General features: G+C 48.0%; 1 protein-coding gene across 1 annotated transcript; it reads left to right on the plus strand.

Moving 5' to 3' along the window:
• The first annotated feature begins 14,152 nt into the window (after nucleotides 1-14,152).
• Nucleotides 14,153-17,186, plus strand: LOC147081215 (ferritin heavy chain, oocyte isoform-like). The gene is made up of 4 exons (XM_085980902.1): nucleotides 14,153-14,304; nucleotides 15,027-15,173; nucleotides 15,935-16,060; nucleotides 16,895-17,186. The coding sequence occupies exons 1-4, from the start codon at nucleotides 14,203-14,205 to the stop codon at nucleotides 17,039-17,041; spliced, it is 522 nt and encodes a 173-aa protein (XP_085837028.1). The 5' UTR covers nucleotides 14,153-14,202; the 3' UTR covers nucleotides 17,042-17,186.
• Nucleotides 17,187-19,199: the final 2,013 nt, after the last annotated feature.

A 19,199-nucleotide genomic window follows, 5' to 3' on the forward strand; every position in this document is an offset into this window, starting at 1 on the left:
CATTCTGGAATGGTACTCTAGGTGGTGCTGTCTGTATATAAGAGTGGGCAACCCACGATGCACTAGGCTACCCACAAGGCAGCAGTCAAGATGGAGGCCTGTACAGATACTGTACCTAGTCCACATGTGCTCAATAAAGTGTCGAGCAAAAGCAAGCTGTTCTTAATAAAAACGACCAGTTATTAATGAACATAACATGGTACCAGGATTGGTAAGATCTGCTGAATATTGTGCAACGCGACATGGAGAATTTGAAGCCACCAGAGCGTTTGAAACTCACAGGAAATGTCGACTACAATTGGCAGACTTTTAAACAACAATTCGAACTCCACATTGCTGCCATCGGGTACGGTACGAAGCCAGGCACAAGGAAAATGGCGTACCTGCTCACGGTTGCAGGCCCGCAGGCGATAGAGGTATTTAATACATTTGTATTTAATCCAGAGGAGAACAGAGAAAAATTAGACGATGCGCTAAAGAAGTTTTATACACATTGTTCTCCCAAAGAGAATGAAACCTATGAGAGGTACAACTTCCGTTCTCGGACACAGCAGCAAAATGAGACTTTTGATAGCTTTTTGACTGATCTGAAACTGAAAGCACAGACATGTAATTTCTCTGAGCTGAAAGCATCCATGATTCGTGACCAGATTGTGTTTGGTATTCATGATAAAAATAAGTCAGGGAACGTCTGTTGAGAGAAACCGAACTGACATTGGAAATTGCTCTGAAAATATGCCAAGCTAGCGAGCTAGCTCAAAAGCATGCCAAGACTTTCAGTGAAATCAATGATGATGCGATTGCAGTAAGTGCTGCTGTCGGTGCTGTGTCCTACAAGGGGAAGAAACATGGGCAGAACAGAAGTGAAAAGCAATCGGAGGAAGGAATTTTTAATTGTAAACGCTGTGGTTACAAACACCAGTTAAAACAATGTGCAGCGTTTGGGAAAATGTGCACAAAATGTCATGGAAAGAATCACTTTGCCAAACAATGCTTTTCAAAAGTAAAAACAAAGAAAGGGCAACAAGTCCGAGTTAATGTGATTGAGGACACTGATTTAAGTGAGACATTTTTTGTAGGAATGGTGTCATGTGACAATATAGAAAAGGATACAGAAAATGTGCAGCCCTCAGGAATAAACAATGCTGAACATAACGTCAATGCAGTAAAAGAGGACAAATGGATGATCCCACTGCAGGTAAATGGAGCATTAGTTACATTGAAACTAGACACTGGGGCAAAAGCAAACTTAATCAGTATGAGTGACATTAACAATATGAAAGAAAAGCCCAAAATACAGAAAAAGTCAGTACTACTGAAGGACTATAATGGACAGAAAATAGATAGCTTAGGTGTATGCAGACTTAAAGTGACAGTCAAAGGCAAAGTGCATCATCTCATGTTTTCTGTTGTGGCTGAAGGACTTGATTCACTACTGGGTGACAAAGCTTGTGAGGACTTAGAACTGGTCAAGAGAGTCTACCGTATAAACTGTGCCATAAGCAGACCAGATGACTCGGTGGATTCTGTAGTGAATAATTTCCAGGATGTGTTTAAAGGATTTGGAGTTCTACCATTCACTTACAAGATCCAGCTAAAGGAGGATGCTCAGCCAGTGGTACATGCTCCACGAAGAGTTCCAGCACCCCTGCATGACCGGCTCAAGAATGAACTGGACAGAATGACCACACGAGGAGTCATCAGGAAAGTCGAAGAGCCAACAGACTGGGTTAACTCCATGGTATGTGTCAAGAAAAAGAACAATGATCTAAGAATATGCATGGATCCAAAGGACTTAAATGCAAACATAAAACGTGAACACTACCAGATTCCCAAGCGAGAAGAAATCACCAGTGAAATGTCAGGTGCCAGATACTTTACAAAGCTCGATGCCTCACAAGGATTTTGGCAACTAAAACTGGATGAAGAGAGCACCAAATACTGTACCTTCAACGCACCATTTGGCAGGTATTGTTTCCTCAGAATGCCTTTCGGGATAATATCTGCATCTGAAATCTTTCATAGAGCGATGGAACACATAATTGAAGGTCTGGAAGGAATTCGGGTCTATGTTGATGACATCATCATCTGGGGCTCCACACTGAAAGAACACAATGAGAGACTGACTAAAGTGCTACAGAGCATATGCCGGAATGGACTGAAGCTCAACAAAGCCAAGTGTCAGTTTGACGTCCAGGAAGTCACTTTCCTAGGAGATAATCTATCTGGCAAAGGAATAGAGCCAGATATGGAAAATGTAAACGCCGTACTCAAAATGCACTGACCCACTGACAAAAAAGGAGTGCTACGCATCATGGGGATGATAAACTCCATTGGAAAGTTCATTCCTAACTTGTCAGCCAAGACAGCCTGTCTGCGAGACCTGCTACGTAAAACAAATGAGTTCGCATGGACAGAAAGACATGAACAAGAGTGGATCAACCTCAGAACAGTGCTGACAACCACACCTGTACTCACCTTCTTTGACCCAACAAAAAGAATCAAAGTGTCAACAGATGCATCAAAAGATGGCCTAGGTGCGGTCTTGCTACAAGCAGAGGGTGAAGATTGGAAGCCTGTTGCCTATGCCTCCAGGTCTATGACTGATACTGAGTGTCGATACGCCCAGATTGAAAAGGAATGTCTAGGCTTGGTAGTTGGACTAGAAAAGTTTCATGGCTACATATATGGACTTCCCACCTTCACAGTTGAGACAGACCACAGCCCACTGGTTGCCGTCATGAAAAAGAACCTGAATGAGATGTCTCCAAGGATTCAACGACTCATGATGAAGCTGCAAAGATATGACTTTGAACTGATCTGCACACCAGGCAAATACATAGTGTTAGCAGATGCACTATCCCGAGCACCCACAATGAGTCATGTGAGCTCTACTGAAGAAGACGTGGATGTTCATGTGAGTATGGTCACTGCTGCGCTGCCCGTGTCAGACACAAAATCAAAGCAAATAGCAGAAGAAACAGTAAAAGATACAGGGGGAGAAATTCAGTGGGTTGCGCCAGCCGCTAACGCCATAAAAGGGCTATATTTCCGGCGCTAGACACTTAGCGCCTGAACGCCGTCCGATCTGCGCCGACGCCCAAATTCAGTTGACATTTAGCGCCGGCGCAAAGTGTTTGCGCCCGCTCAGGTGCGCGCGCAGCTTATGACATCATATCGTCGCGCAACACTGTTTGTGCGCCCCAAACCGGAAATTCAGTGGCGCCCGCCCAATGTGGGCATGGCGCTGCTAAGAACTGTGAGGTGGAACGCAAAAGAGGCCCTGTGGGCCTCGGGGAGCGCTAATTAAAAGGCACTTACACTGACCTATGAAGCCCAGCCATTTTGCTGCAATGACTTTACTGCTTTGGATTTCTGGACAGAGACCAAGGGACAGAGGTTACTGATTTGGGACAACATAGGAGAGGTATTTTTGGCTTCTGGCCAGTGCTTTGACATTGTGATTTATCTGTTCTCAACTTTATTATGGGGGCTGTATGGGGGGCCAACCCTCAGTTGCAGCATTATGTGCGAAGGGCTCGCAGACGCTGTGAGAGAGGGCCAGCCATGCCTAGATGCAGAGGGGCCATCAGGCATCGGCAACGTATGCCTTACCCACTCAGGCAATACCGGCAGCAGGTGTCCTATCTTACCATGACTGCGGAGCATTGTGTGAAGAGGCTGCGCTTCAGAAGGGAGGTGGTAGCAGAGATCTGCCAGCTGCTTCACACAGATCTGCGTCCACAGCTGATGTGCAGGACGTCTCTCTCGGTGGAAGTGAAGGTCACGGTGGCTCTGAACTTTTATGCAAGCGGCTCCTTCCAAGCCGCTGCTGCGGACATAGCGAACATCTCCCAGTTCGTCGCGCATCGCTGCATCCGGCTGGTCACCAATGCACTTTACGCGAGGAGACACCAATTCATCTCCTTCCCCATGACCCAACAGAGGCAGGAGCAGCATGCAGTCAGATTTGGCTGGATCGCGGGCTTCCCCATGGTGCAGGGCGCCATTGACTGCACGCATGTGGCTATGCGGGCACCCATCCACAATGCCGAGGATTACCGCAACCGGAAGGGCTACCATTCCCTAAATGTACAGCTGGTGTGTGACCACAGGCAGCGCATCCTAGCTGTCAATGCCCGCTTCCCAGGAAGCAGTCACGATGCATTTATCCTGCGCCAGACTACTGTGGCTGACATGTTCGAGGCACAGCCTCCACCAAGGGGATGGCTTATCGGGGACAAGGGCTACCCTTTGTGTACATGGCTCATGACCCCGTTCCGCGCACCCAGGACCCCAGCGGAGGAGGCATACAACGAAAGCCATCAAGCCACAGGGAACATCATCGAGCAAACGATAGGCGTCCTCAAGCAACGGTTCCGCTGCCTGGATCGTTCCGGAGGATCTCTCCAGTATTCGCCGGATAGAGTCTCCCAGTTCGTCGTCGTGTGCTGCATGCTGCACAACTTGGCTATCCACAGGACTCAGGCACTGCCACCTGGCATTGCACCACCACCTCAGGAGGACGAGCAGGAGGAGGAGGAGGAGGAGGAGGAGGAGGACCAGCCCAGGAGGGAGCGACAAGGGCCAAGGGCCGTCCGCCGGGGGCTTATTGATCGACACTTCTAGGCCCCCTGTCAGGGAATGGCCTGTGGCAATGAACGCACCTGAGGCAGCCGCTCCGCAAGCCCTCAGCCGGTTAACGCAACAACCACTTCAAACATGACACCTGGACATGCTGAATAAATCAAAAGCTTTATTTCACAAACTCAGGGCCCTTCCCACATGAAATGGAAAAACAGACAAGACCCCCAAAAAACAGTCAAAAACATCTGTCACTCCCAAAACCTGGGGAGGACTAACAAAACTGGCCCATCCAAAAGGCCTTCAACAGCGGCCTTACAAAAATAAGCCCCCCCCCCTACAACAGAGACACCCCCATGAAAACAAAAAATGCCTTGATCCTCGGCCTTAACAAAATAATGCCCCCCACAACACAAGCCCCCCAATATAAAAGAAACCGCTCTCACCACACTCTAATGGGTGTGCCGAGAGGGCGAGTCCTTAGACAGGCTTCTCCGGCCCCTGGCCGACCTGCTGCTCCGCCTCAACCTGGGCCCTGCGGGTGTGGCGAGGCTGGGGGAAGGCTCATGAGGGCCACAAAGCGTGTCGGCAGATGCCCTTGGGGGTCGGCCTAGACGAGGCCTGGCCCGGGAGGGGCCGCCTGCTGACTGCTGCAGCTGTGGCTGGGCAGCATCAGTCTTAGCAGCAGCTCGTCGCACCTTGGCTGGGGGAGTGGCAGTGTCGGCAGCACCATTGGGGGCAAGCTGGCTGATGGCAGGTGCGCGCTGCTCGCCAGAGACACTGGCACTCGGCCGGGCTGGCACTGTAGCAAGCGTTGCAATCTGGGGGAGGCCAGACCGCTGTGCTGCAGCAGGGCGGCGGCTGCCATGGCGATGCCTCCGTGCCACAGCGAGTGTGGCAGAAGTGAGTGCCCGAACTGCCCTGGTATGTGCCCGCATCAGCTCTGCCAGTGTCTGGACGGCACCACTCATCTGGCGAGTCGCGTCCTGCGCTGCCGCCAGTTGCTGCACACCCGCGTCCTGCGCTGCCACGAGTTGCTGCACACCCCTGTCCTGCGCTGCCGCGAGTTGCTGCACACCCCTGTCCTGCGCTGCCGCCAGTTGCTCCACACCCCTGTCGTGCGCTGCCGCCAGTTGCTGGACACCCCTGTCGTGCGCTGCCGTGAGTTGTTCGAACCCCCTGGCCTGTGATTCCCCGAAAGCCACCACATTCTGAGCCAGGGACTCAATGGCATGAGGCATCTGTTCGACCACCCCCATGAACTCTTGGTGGTGCCGCTCAGATGCCGCCAACATCTCATTGAGGACGCGCACCCCCTGGGCGAGGACCGTGTCCGGACTGGAGGGCGGACTCTCCCTCCGGGGAGAAGGCCGCCGTGCTGGCCGACCCTTCCCACGTGCGTCGACCCCACTTGGGCCAGGTTCTGCCCTCCCCTCCAACACCTCCCCCCTCTGGGGAGAAGGCCGGCGTGCTGCCGGACCCTTCCCGCGTGCGTCCACCCTACTGGAACCAGCTTCGGCCCTCCCCTCCAACACCTCCCCCTGGCTCTCCTGCAGGCCAGACGTCTCCCCTCCATTGCCATCCCCTGGCGCGGAGGAGGGTTCCCCCGATGTGCCGCCTTCCTCCTGGTCCTCGACATCCTCCTCCTCCAAGGGCCTGGCTCTCTGCACTTCAGGGACCACCTACTCCTCACCAGCTGAAAGCAGGAAGGCACAAAAGTAGCTTTAGAGTGAGGACAGGCCGTCAGCGAGGGAGGCCTGAGTGGTGCATTATGCGCATTTGTCGGTCAGTGGGAAAGGATGTAGATCTGAAGCGCGAGGGCAACGAGAGAGGTGCAACCGGTCATGTCCTTACCAGTGGGTACCAGTACAGGGTCCGCCTCGCCGATCGCGACAGGGCCAGTCACCCGGCCACGCATGAGTCGTGTCACGCTCTCCTCCAGATCAGTGAGCGCCTGGTACTCGGGACGGCCTCCACCAGTGACAGCCTGGCTCCTTACATTGCTCGCCAGCTTGGCCTGCAAGAGAAAGGACGGCCTCTAAGTACAGTGTGGTGCCCTGTCGCTGTGTGCACTGCCTCCCATGGTGGAATAGCTTGGCCAGTGTGGTGCCCTGTTGCTGGGTGCACTGCCTCCCATGGTCGAATAGCTTGGCCAGTGTGGTGCCCTGTTGCTGGGTGCACTGCCTCCCATGGTGGAATAGCTTGGCCAGTGTGGTGCCCTGTTGCTGGGTGCACTGCCTCCCATGGTCGAATAGCTTGGCCAGTGTGTTAAGTGCAGAAAGTGCTATTGATGAACATGCAAGTGCCATTGCTGCGGGAGGAGGGCTGCCCATTAGGCCTTCGAGGTCCCTTTGCCCATAATGTGAGGTGCACATGCAAGGATGAGGGGGACACTGGAAAGGGTACTCACCTTCACCATCCGAGTGAGGTCGTTGAACTTCTTGCGGCATTGGTCCGCACTCCTGGGGACATCACAGGTGGATGACACCCTGCGGGCAATTTTGCCCCAGGCTCTCCTGTACTGGCTCCTGGGAGCCTTCCTGCCACTGTCCGGGCACAGGATCTCTCTTCTCTTTGCCACACCATGAATGAGCACACTCAGAGCATGCTCTGAGAAGCGCTGCGCTCGCTCACGGGCCCTCTCCATTGCTCCAGGCGCTATTTTGGCACACCAGTAGTGCTGAGGCCTAGCTGCAGGGCTCCAGTATGCAGGGCGTGGCAGCAGTCAAAGTTGACCCTTCCCCCTTTAAGAGCTGGCCGGCGTCAGGGTGTCTGCTGTCAATCAAAACATGACCGCACCTGCGCTGCGCCCGGCTTCGGCGTTATTAGGCCGCATCGCCGGCTTAGCGCCGGAACACAGCATATCAACGCCAGTTTCAGCGCTCGGCCAAACTTAGGGCCAACTCTACTGAATTTCGGCGATGTGGCCTACACTTTCCGGCGGGCGCTAACTTTAGCGAGCGCCCGACTTTAGCGCCCCAAAAGTGTCCAGACTGAATTTCTAGGCCACAGTATTACAAACAGTAATAGAGAACATTCATCATGGTTGGCCAAAAGGTTCCTGTCCAAAATATTTTCACATAAGGTCAGAATTGAGTGTCGCAAGTGGACTATTACTAAAACAGAACAGAATAGTCATTCCACAGGCTCTACGTCAAGACGTGCTCAAAAGGATTCATGAGGGACACCTCGGAATTGAAAAATGCAAAAGGAGAGCAAGAGACACTGTTTATTGGCCTGGTATAAATAAGGACATTGAGAACATGATAGGCAAATGTGAGACATGTCAGAAACACCAAAACAAACAAGCAAAGGAACCAATGATAGTAGCTGACATACCAACAGCACCATGGCAAAAGGTTGGTATGGACCTTTTTCATTTAAATGGTAAAGACTATCTAATAGTGATTGACTACTATTCTAACTATCCTGAGATGGCGCTGCTCTCAAACACCACAGCAAGCAGTGTCATAATGCATGTGAAATCCATCTTCGCCAGACATGGAATTCCCAGGATTGCCGTTAGCGACAATGGTCCGTGCTTCAACTGTAAGGAGTGGCAACAGTTTGCAGCACATTATGACTTTCAACACATCACATCCAGTCCTTTGTACGCTCAGTCGAATGGTAAGGCAGAGAATGGTGTTCAAGTTCTCGAGCAGCTACTGAAGAAAGCGACAGAAAGCAAGTCTGATCCTTATCTCGCCCTGCTGAGCTACCGAGCCTCGCCTTTAGACTCTGGTTCTTCACCTGCTGAACACCTAATGGGTCGCAAGTTGCGTACCACGCTACCCTGCTGTGCAAAAGAAAAGCAGAGTAAGGAACTGAGACAGAGACTTCAACTGTTAAAGCTGAAACAGAAATCATACTATGACAAGTCATCCAAAACTCTGAAACCATTGACAAGGGATGATGTTGTCAGGATTGAGGATCCAGATGCATGGAACAGGAAAGCTACAGTTCTTGAGGAAGTAGGACCAAGGTCATACACTGTTAGAACTGAGGAAGGACATATTCTCAGGAGGAACCGCCGTTCCCTCCTAAAAACACAAGAGACTATCGAAGAGCAAATCAATGACAATGCCGCAACTGAATCTTGTCACTCACCACCAGAACAATCTAACACAAATACACATACAGGTTCTCATGAAAAACATCAGACTTACCTGTGCTGAGAAGATCCACACGTGAAGTGAAAAAGCCTGATAGACTTAATCTTTGAGTACAAAGAAAACTACATTGAAAATGTATTGACTGTTGAAGATGTTTATGTTGTTATTGATTGATATTGATTGATACTGATTTTGTTTAACTTCAAAGAAAGGGGGATGTAATGATCAGTAACCTGTCATTCTGGAATGATACACTAGGTGGTGCTGTATGTATATAAGAGTGGGCTACCCACAATGCACTAGGCCACCCACAAGGCAGCAGTCAAGATGGAGGCCTCTACAGATACTGTACCTAGTCCACATGTGCTCAATAAAGTGTCTAGCAAAAGCTAGCTGTTCTTAATACAAACGACTAGTTATTAATGAACATAACAGTTTTGTGGTCCTATTAAATGCCTGGTAGTTGGACCAGAGTTACAACAGGATAGGAACACAAACCGAAATACTGCAGATACTGAGGCATACCAAAGCAACAGCAGAGGAGAGAGGTAAAAAGTAATCAGAGTGTGACGTCACCAGGGAGCAGGTAAGTGATTGGTTGGTGAGTATTTCTTTTCAATACAAGCTTGACTTCTGTGGTGTTAAATTTCTAGGGTCTCTGGTGTAGTGGGGACAGTTGGTAAATAAAGCGCCCTAGAGTATACCTGTAACTGGGGTATTGAATAATTTTTTAGATTAATAAAGGAGTAAGTCATGGCAGGAGAGTTCAGACCCGTGTTCTGCTCCTCTTGCTCCATGTGGGAAATCAGGGACGCTGCCAGTGTCCCTGACGACCATGGGTGTGGGAAATGCATCCAGCTGCAGCTACTTGTAGACCGCATTGCGGCGCTCGAGCTGCGGGTGGATGAATTTTGGAGCATGCGCGATGCTGAGAGGGTCGTGGATAGCACATTTAGCGAGTTGTTCACGCCTCAGGGTAGGGCTGCACAGCGGGTGACCATCAGGCGGAGCAACAGAGGCAGGCAGGAAGTGCAGGGAACCCCTGCGGACATCCCCCTTTCAAACAAGTATACCAAGTTGGATACTGTTGAGGGGGATGACTCACCAGGGGAAGGCAGCAGCAGCCAGCTTCCTGGCACCAGGGACGCTTCTGCTGCTCAGAAAGGGAGGAAAAAGAGTGGGAGAGCAATAGTGGTAGGGGATTCTATCGTAAGGGGAACAGATAGGCATTTCTGTGGCCGCAAACGTGACTCCAGGATGGTTTGTTGCCTCCCTGGGGCCAGGGTCTGGGATGTCACTGAGCGGCTACAGGGCATTCTTAAGGGGGAGGGTGAGCAGGCAGAGGTCGTGGTCCACATTGGGACCAACGACATAGGAAGGAAGGGGGAGGAGGTCCTGCATCAAGAATTTAGGGAGCTAGGTAACAGATTAAAGAGCAGGACCTCGAAGGTTGTAATCTCTGGATTACTCCCAGTGCCACGTGCTAGTAAGTATAGGAATGGGAGGATAGAGCAGATGAATGCGTGGCTAAAGAGTTGGTGTAGGGGGGAGGGTTTTACATTCCTGGGTCACTGGGCCTGCTTCTGGGAAAGGTGGGACTCGTACAAGTCGGACGGGTTGCACCTGAACCAGAGCGGGACAAATATCCTTGCGGGGAGGTTTGCTAGCACTGTTGGGGGGGGTTTAAACTAACTTGGCAGGGGGATGGGATACAGAGGAGAGCTGAAATAGGGGGTGATGTGCTGCCAATTATAGAGAAAAAAACAAGTCAGCTTGGTAGACAGGGCAAATATATGAGGGCAAGGCTGGATGGCATCTATTTTAATGCAAGGAGTCTTGCAAATAAGGTGGATGAACTGAAGGTGTTGATAAACACATGGGAGTATGATATCGTTGCTATCACGGAGACATGGCTGAGGGAGCGGCAAGACAGGCAGCTCAATATTCCGGGGTACAGAATCTTCAGGCGAGGCAGAGGGGGAGGTATAAGAGGAGGGGGTGTCGCAATATTAATTAAGGAGTCAATTACTGCAGTAAGGAGGGATGATATATTAGCAGGTTCCTCTAATGAGGCCATATGGGTGGAGCTTAAAAACAAAAAGGGGGCAAGCACTTTGCTGGGAGTGTACTATAGGCCTCCAAACAGTCAGGGGGAGATAGAGGAACAGATATGTAGGCAAATCTCAGAGAAATGTGCAAATAATAGGGTAATAATAATGGGGGATTTCAACTTCCCCAATATTAACTGGGATAGTCAGAGTGTGAAAGGCTCAGAGGGTGTAGAATTCTTAAAGTGCATCCAGGAGAGCTTTTTTGAACCAGCATGTAGAAAGTCCTACAAGAGAGGGGGCGGTACTGGACCTTATTCTAGGGAATGTGGCCGGCCAAGTGGAAAAAGTGCTAGTAGGTGAGCACTTTGGTGATAGTGACCATAATATGGTAAGATTTAAGGTGGTCATGGAAAAGGAAAGGGATGGGCCGGAAATAAAGGTTCTAAATTGGGGGAAGGCCGATTTTAATAGGATAAGGCAGGATCTGCCAAAATGGACTGGGATCAGCTACTTGTAGGAAAATCCGCATCGGAGCAATGGGAGGCTTTCAGAAGGGAGATTGAGATCATACAATGGCAACATGTTCCCGTAAAGGTCAAGAGTGGTTCCAAAAACCACAGGGAACCTTGGATGTCAGGGGATATACGAGAATGGATTAGGAAAAAAAGGAGGGCTTTTGGTAGATACAAAAGGCTAAAGACGGAGGAAGCCCTAGAGGAGTGCAAAAAGTGCAGGGGGATATTTAAAAAAGAAATTAGGAGATCAAGGAGGGGCCATGAAATAACACTGGCGAGCAAAATAAAGGAAAATCCTAAGATGTTTTATAAGTATATTAAGGGTAAGAGGATAACTGGGGAAAAAATAGGGCCCATTAGGGACAAAAGTGGCAATCTGTGTGTGGAGCCGGAAGATGTAGGAGGGGTTCTAAATGAATTTTTTGCATCTGTTTTCACGATGGAGAAGGACGATGTAGACATAGAAATAGGGCGGGGGTACTGTGATATGCTCGAACATATTAACATCGAGAGGGAGGAGGTATTGGCGGTTTTAGCTGGCCTAAAAATGGATAAATCCCCAGGCCCGAATGAAATGTATCCCAGGCTGCTGGGTGAGGCAAAGGAAGAGATTGCGGGGGCTCTAACACATATATTCAGGACCTCTCTGGCCACAGGGGATGTGCCAGAGGACTGGAGAACCGCTAATGTAGTACCATTATTCAAGAAGGGTAGTAGGGAAAAACCGGGGAACTACAGGCCAGTGAGCCTAACATCAGTGGTAGGAAAATTATTGGAAAAAATTCTGAGGGACAAAATTTGTCTCCACTTGGAGAGGCAAGGATTAATCAGGGATAGTCAACATGGCTTTGTCAAGGGAAGATCATGTCTGACTAATTTGATTGAATTTTTTGAGGGGGTGACTAGGTGTGTGGATGAGGGTAACGCAGTGGATGTGGTATAGATGGATTTCAGTAAGGCCTTCGATAAAGTCCCGCACAGGAGACTGGTCAAGAAGGTAAGAGCCCATGGAATCCAGGGTGCCTTGGCACATTGGATACAAAACTGGCTTAGTGGCAGAAGGCAGAGGGTGATGGTCGAAGGTTGTTTTTGTGACTGGAAGCCTGTGGCCAGTGGGGTACCACAGGGATCGGTGCTGGGTCCCTTGCTGTTTGTGGTCTACATTAATGACTTGGATATGAATGTAAAGGGTATGATCGGTAAGTTCGCGGATGATACAAAAATTGGTAGGGTGGTAAATAGCGAAGAGGGTAGCCTCGGTCTGCAGGACGATATAGATGGGTTGGTCAGATGGGCGGAACAGTGGCAAATGGAATTTAACCCGGAAAAGTGCGAGGTGATGCACTTTGGGGGGACTAACAAGGCAAGGGAATACACAATGAATGGAAAGACCCTAGGCAAGACGGAGGGTCAGAGGGATCTGGGTGTGCAAGTACACAGATCCCTGAAGGCGGCGGAACAGGTGGATAAGGTGGTAAAAAAGGCATATGGGATACTTGCCTTCATTAGCCGAGGCATTGAATGTAAGAGCAAGGAGGTTATGATGGAGCTGTATAAAACACTGGTTAGGCCACAGCTGGAATAGTGTGTGCAGTTCTGGTCGCCACACTACAGGAAGGATGTGATCGCGTTAGAGAGGGTGCAGAGGAGGTTCACCAGGATGTTACTAGGGCTGGAGCGCTTCAGCTATGAAGAGAGACTGGGCAGATTGGGTTTGTTTTCCTTGGAGCAGAGGAGGCTGAGGGGGGTCATGATTGAGGTGTACAAAATGATGAGGGGCATAGATAGGATGGATGCTGAGGAGCTTTTTCCCTTAGTAGAGGGGTCAATAACTAGGGGGCATAGATTCAAGGTAAAGGGCGGGAGGTTTAGAGGGGATTTGAGAAAGAACTTTTTCACCCAGAGGGTGGTTGGAGTCTGGAACTCACTGCCTGAAAGGGTTGTGGAGGCAGAAACCCTCACAACATTTAAGAAGCATTTGGATGAGCACTTGAAATGCCATAGCATACAAGGCTACGGAACAAATGCTGGAATATGGGATTAGATTAGACAGGGCTTGATGGCCGGCGCGGACACGATGGGCCGAGGGCCTCTATCCGTGCTGTATTACTCTATGACTCTATGATACTGGAAATCTCAAAGAAAAACAGAAAACGCTGGAGACACTCAGCAGGTCAGGCAGCATCGGTCGAGAAAACACGAGACACTTGACCTTTCTGGTATAAAACCATTCCTCAAAACAGACCCGGGGTTTGCAGGAGATGAGGAAACAGTGCAAACTAACCACAGGACTTTACAGCTCTTAAATTTCATGGGGATAAAAGTCCACATCGCCCTTTACAGTGACGGAGCAACAGATTCTGTCTGAAGCTCCCCACTGATCCACTTTCCATTTCCCCAACTCGTTGTGGGCTGCTTTGCAGATCCACTGCAGACTGACTGGTGTAGGTCAGTCTCTTTCAATCTATTGTGGTCAACATTGTGAACCTTGGTATCACGGACTCATTCTGGAGCCACCGAGATGCCCATCAATTCTCCGAGAGACGGGTTAACTTAGAGCCGGCTGTGCTCGACACCATCTGTAGGGTGGAATTTCATCGAGCTCTTTGAGATATGTTGTGAAACTCTGATTCTGAGAACAGAGACGCTTTCAAGTTCAGTTTGAGGAAAGTCAAAGAAACCAACAGCAATGACATCACAGAATAATCATCCAAACCTCTGTATTCCAAAGCTCTGATTGGCTCTGGGTATCACACACCGCCCCCTCTCCTTTGTTAATTGGTGCCTGGATTGATGGAAGATCCTGACTGGCTCACAGGGATTGTCAATCATCATTGATCATGCCAGACCCTGTTGAAATGCAGGAGCTTGTGAGGGTAGAGGTTAGGTTGTTACTACAGTGGAGTTTGAGCTCAGTGCTTTGCAACAGGAAGAGTTAAGATGGCCTCCCAAGTGCGTCAGAACTATCACAAGGACTGTGAGGATGCTGTCAACAAGCAGATCAACATGGAGCTCTATTCCTCCTATGTTTATCTCTCCATGGTGAGTTTTGTATTTTTGGGGTCCTATTTCAAAATTAAGGCTGTTATTTTATTCTAAGCAGGTAGAATTTCTCTAGGTCAATGAATGGGCTTTAGAGGGTCTCTCTATAGCCCTCCCCAGTCTTAATCCAGTGAATGCTCTTAAGACAGTGATCTTGCAGAAGGACTCTTTCCTGCTCTGTAATAGCTCTGTCCTATTCTGATGTGTTTATATTTGAAACTAACTCCAGGGTTTCATCAAGTTTGTAATGGAGGGTTCATCTTGAAGATTCACTAAAACTAGTCAACTTCCAACTTGGATGGCAACAATTAGATTGAATTGGGTGACTAGTTAGTGAAACATTGGCTGGTTCTGGCCAGTTTTTATCCCCCTCTAATTGAGTGAATCCTGTTAGTCTTTCTCACCTGAGGATGGTGTTAAACTATTTAATTTTAAAGATTTGGCTCTTTTCCTTCTCTGCTTTTAGACTTTCATCTGGGAACAAAAGAAGATACCACAGATATTTTGACCAAGTGTAGTTGAGAGCTTTATTCCAAAAAGCATTAAAGCTCGCTAATATTTTCTAGTAACATAACCTCCTATTCTGTTGAGCTACTTCAATGAGGAGCTTCCAACATATTCAAAAAGGATTTGGAAAGTATTGGTGTTGCTACCATTTGAGTTGGCCATGGATCAGATCTAGATTTCAATTGTCTCTTTTCCATTTTTCTCTCTACCTGCAGTCGTATTACTTTGACCGGGATGATGTTGCCCTGCGTCACTTTGCCGAGTTCTTCAAGGAGCAGTCACATGAGGAACGTGAGCATGCTGAGAAACTGCTGAAATTCCAGAATATGCGTGGGGGGCGTGTTGTCCTGGAGGATGTCAAGGTTAGATTCAGCAAACTTTGAAGAATTGCCATGGTTTTGTGAAAAGTAGGCTAGTTACCTCATACTAGATTATCTGAGTCATGGAAGTTGTTCCAAGAGGAGGCTCAATGATTGTTGTATGCATGGATTTTCAGAAGGCAGGAGATTGCTGGCAGAAATTGGAAGTGCATTAGAAGCAACCTTGTGACCCCAATAAAACTGGGTGGAGTAGGAGGCAGTTGGTATAAAATAGACCACTGGATGGTGACTAGTGCATATGATCTAAATGTGCAAATAGTGATCTGCTGAGCTAGGGTCTATAGTGAGCTCCAGGGCAAAATTGGAGACTGGCTAGGGGGTTGACTGGAAGGAAGTGGTTGATGTTCACATCAGATGTAAGAGTGTAGGGATTTGGGGTGTGTCCCAGTACAGATGTCATTTAGAAGCTAGCTTGCAGAGACAAAAGGCTGATTGAAAGGTGGGCTTCATGTTCTGGCATAGAATAGAAAGCAAGGAAGTGTTACTGCAATTACTGCTAGATAGACCTCATTTGGAATATTGTGCTCCATTTTAGGTGATCTCACTTTAGAGCCTATAGTGCTGTGATTTCAAGTCAAATAACTCATTCCAAGGAGAATTCTTGATGAACTGTCTGGTTAAAATCCTGGCTTAGAATATCAAGAATGACATTGAGTTGTGATCTGACTAACTCCTGAAATGTTCAAGTCTGTTAACTAATTTCTTCCAATGTTACTCTATACCCCACCCCTACAAACTCTCAGAAACCAGAGCAGGATGAGTGGAGCAATGGCCTAGTGGTGATGCAGAGAGCTCTGCAGCTGGAGAAGGATGTCAACCAGAGTCTGTTGGATCTACACAAACTCTCCACTGGGAACACTGACCCTCATGTAAGTTCCTAATGTCTCATTTAAAGAAAGATTTGCATATCTACAGTGCCTTCCTTGTCGTCGGTGTCCAAAAACACTACAGCCAATTCAGTACTTCTTGAAGTGTCATTATTGTAATGTTTGCAACATGGCAGTCAATCTGCACACCAAGATCCTGCTGCAGAAATGAGAGAAATCACCAGATAGTCTGTTTTATTAAGTTGGTTAGTGATAAATATTGGCCAGGACACTGACATTCCAGTTTGTTTTCTTTGAAATAGTACCATGTGGGCAGACAAGACCTTGTGTACTGTTTTATCCAAAAGACAATACCTCTGACATTGCAGCTCTCCCTCAGTACTGCAGTGAAGTGTTGGTTTTCACTCAATTCTCTGAAATGGGACAACCCAGGGCCTTCTGACTGGCAGTGGTACCAGTAAGCCATGGCTGACACTTGCCATGTTTTGGGTGAGTTGAAGGCTATCTGGGGAGCTTAATCTGATCACTGATCTTTAGCAATATCTCCATGCCCAATAGCTTTCTGATGATCTTTCACAAAAGACTTCAACATCAGGATCTCACTGAGATGAGGCCAGTGCATAAAGCAGATTGAAATTGGGACACCAAAGGATAAGTTGTAACTGAAGGGGGTTCTGCTTTCCAATTTTAAATTGGTAAATGCATTACTCCTGGAGTAAATCTAATCTGACGTCCAATCCACCTATTTCTCTGCAGCACTTGTACCAGTTACCCCATCCAGTAGAAGATAAAGGACCATCTCCATGGGCGGTGAAGCTCAGAAGGCCTTTGATGATGTCTCCTCTGAGCTAATTGTGCTTTGTTTTTCACTTTCAGTTGTGTGACTTCCTGGAGACCCACTACTTGGATGAGCAAGTGAAGATGATCAAGAAGCTTGGAGATCACATCACCAACTTGAAGAGACTGGGAGCCCCTGAGAATGGCATGGGAGAGTACCTGTTTGACAAGCACAGCCTGAGTTGAATGGGATTCTTGAACCATTAGTTCTATACAGGTTGGACATGAAGTGTGACCAACTTCTGGTGGTGAATACTTTGGTTGTCATTATTTCCCAGTTTTCTCATCTAACTGTCACAGTACATGGAAATAAAGGTTATTCATCATTGAACTGGTTTGTCTTTGTTTAATTAAATAGCTGATCTGGTTAAGATCCCACTGCACAATACACAGCTGTGTAATATGATCCAAGTTCAAAATACAGAAGTCACTCCCAGGATGGCTGTGCCCACATCTTCAAATCATCACTGGAGAGGATTCTAATGGTTTTCTGAGCTCTCGGTAACAGTTCCTGCTGAAAAGGGTTTTTTATAACATCTGCCAGCAAACAGTCATTAAGCTGTGGTGGTTTAAAACAAAGAAATGGGCAAGGGTGAAGGGGGTTGAATTAGTGCTGACAGTAGTGACTCTTCAGTCAGGAGAAGGGAGAGTACATGCCTGGTGTCTTGCTTCAGACTTTTACCTGTAAAGGTGGGGGAATGATCTGCTATTGAGCTGTCTTTACATTTGACTGATGGCACAAGTCACGCACTAGATTGCCAAAGCTGTGTGACATGTGTACACAGTACAGCGTTGGCCATCTTAGAAACTTCCATTTGGGCAGGATCATTTCTGTTTATCATTCTCTTTCTTTCCCAGGTTACTATCTTTTTCTAGCCCCACCGACGGCAATACTTGATGTCTGGGATTAAGTAAAGCACTAGTCTGAATCGAGCAGTAGTGTGTCCTACGGGGAGTTTGTTGGTGTTGGGTAAAGTGAAGCTAAATCAGTAATCATGTAGGAGTCACTGGAAATAGAGTGCGAGACTTTCATAGCAGCAAAGAAAAACACGTGTTAGCTTTATTAACTCTCCGCATGGACTGAGGGACTCGGCCTCGTCGCAGGGCTATGACATCGACACACAATCGACGACTCTTAAAGGGACCCTGCTCCGATAACCCAACCAAGTTCCGTACATAACGTGGAGCGATAACATTGCCTATACATAGTGAATTGTGTTACTGTCCCTATGTGCTCTCTGCCACAATCATATCAATCCTATTCAAGCCAATGATTTTTCTACCAAAAACTAACTTACTTTCTATTGCAGCAGCATTGTTGTAGGTGTAACATTTGCATACTGAATTATCATTGGCCCGCAGGCATCGAAGCAATACCTATTGTATTCACGTGATCACATGTTGCATTGTCATTGGCCTGCAGGCATCTGTAAGGACTGCTATTGTTTAGAAGACCCAGGGGTCCGAACTCCATCTTGTCCACACGGTGCTGTACTGATTGAGAAAGCTTACAGACTTGACGCTTCATTAAAAGAGTTTAAATTGTAATAATCCGTTGTCCTGCAATTTATTATTTTTGTACAAAGTGTGCGAAACAAGACAGTAGGGATCCACTAGCTAATTCTGATCAAATAGTAGTTAGATTATTTCCAATAATTCATTCGGTATATCGCTAATGGCCACAACTGTTCCAAAAGACTGCCCTTAACCCACAAAGTGTGCGGTGATTTCCGAGTGTTCCTGAAGAATCCACAAATTAAACATCCATTAAAGCTGTTCAAAAATAGTTCATCTAAAGGGAATGAATGAACTCCATTTGAAAATACCAAGCGACAAGGGCCCTTTAAATATTCTCTCCAGCACTGAGCGAGTATACATGGATGGACTGATTCATAATAAAATGTTGGCTGGACTGTTTCTAGGAGTTAAACTGGAAAATACATTGGTTTTCCACACCACAAGGGAAATGAAAGCTCTTTGGACATTTGTAATGGCTCAGCCGATTGATGCGTCACGTGTCTTGCACACCCATGATTGTTCTGACACTCTGGGGAGACCACCTTCACTTTTACTGCTGGTGGGAGCCAAGTTCAAACACCACTGTAGTTACAACTGAACCTCTCTCCGATGATGTACCTGAACGAGATTAGATGCCATGGTATAGGAACAGGGCAGCCACATGGTATTAGGACCACTGCTTGGGTAGAGAATAAACAACATGAGCTGGATAGGAACAGGAGGCGGCCATTGAGCCCCTCGAACATGTTCCTCCGTTCATTGAGATCATGGTTGATCTGTGACCTCACTCCATATACCCGCCTTTGCCCCATATCCCTTAATACCT

Source organism: Somniosus microcephalus, unplaced genomic scaffold (genome assembly GCF_052327205.1).
Source record: "Somniosus microcephalus isolate GS21.2 unplaced genomic scaffold, FLI_Smic_1.0 scaffold672, whole genome shotgun sequence".
Classification (NCBI taxonomy): Eukaryota; Metazoa; Chordata; class Chondrichthyes; order Squaliformes; family Somniosidae; genus Somniosus; species Somniosus microcephalus.

Excerpts from the sequence above, each read along its gene's own strand:
- LOC147081215 (XM_085980902.1), top strand. The coding sequence starts at position 14,203 with ATGGCCTCCCAAGTGCGTCAGAACTATCACAAGGACTGTGAGGATGCT. Across the intron at positions 14,305-15,026 it reads CCTATGTTTATCTCTCCATG|TCGTATTACTTTGACCGGGA; the intron begins GTGAGTTTTGTA and ends CTCTACCTGCAG. Across the intron at positions 16,061-16,894 it reads CTGGGAACACTGACCCTCAT|TTGTGTGACTTCCTGGAGAC; the intron begins GTAAGTTCCTAA and ends TTTCACTTTCAG.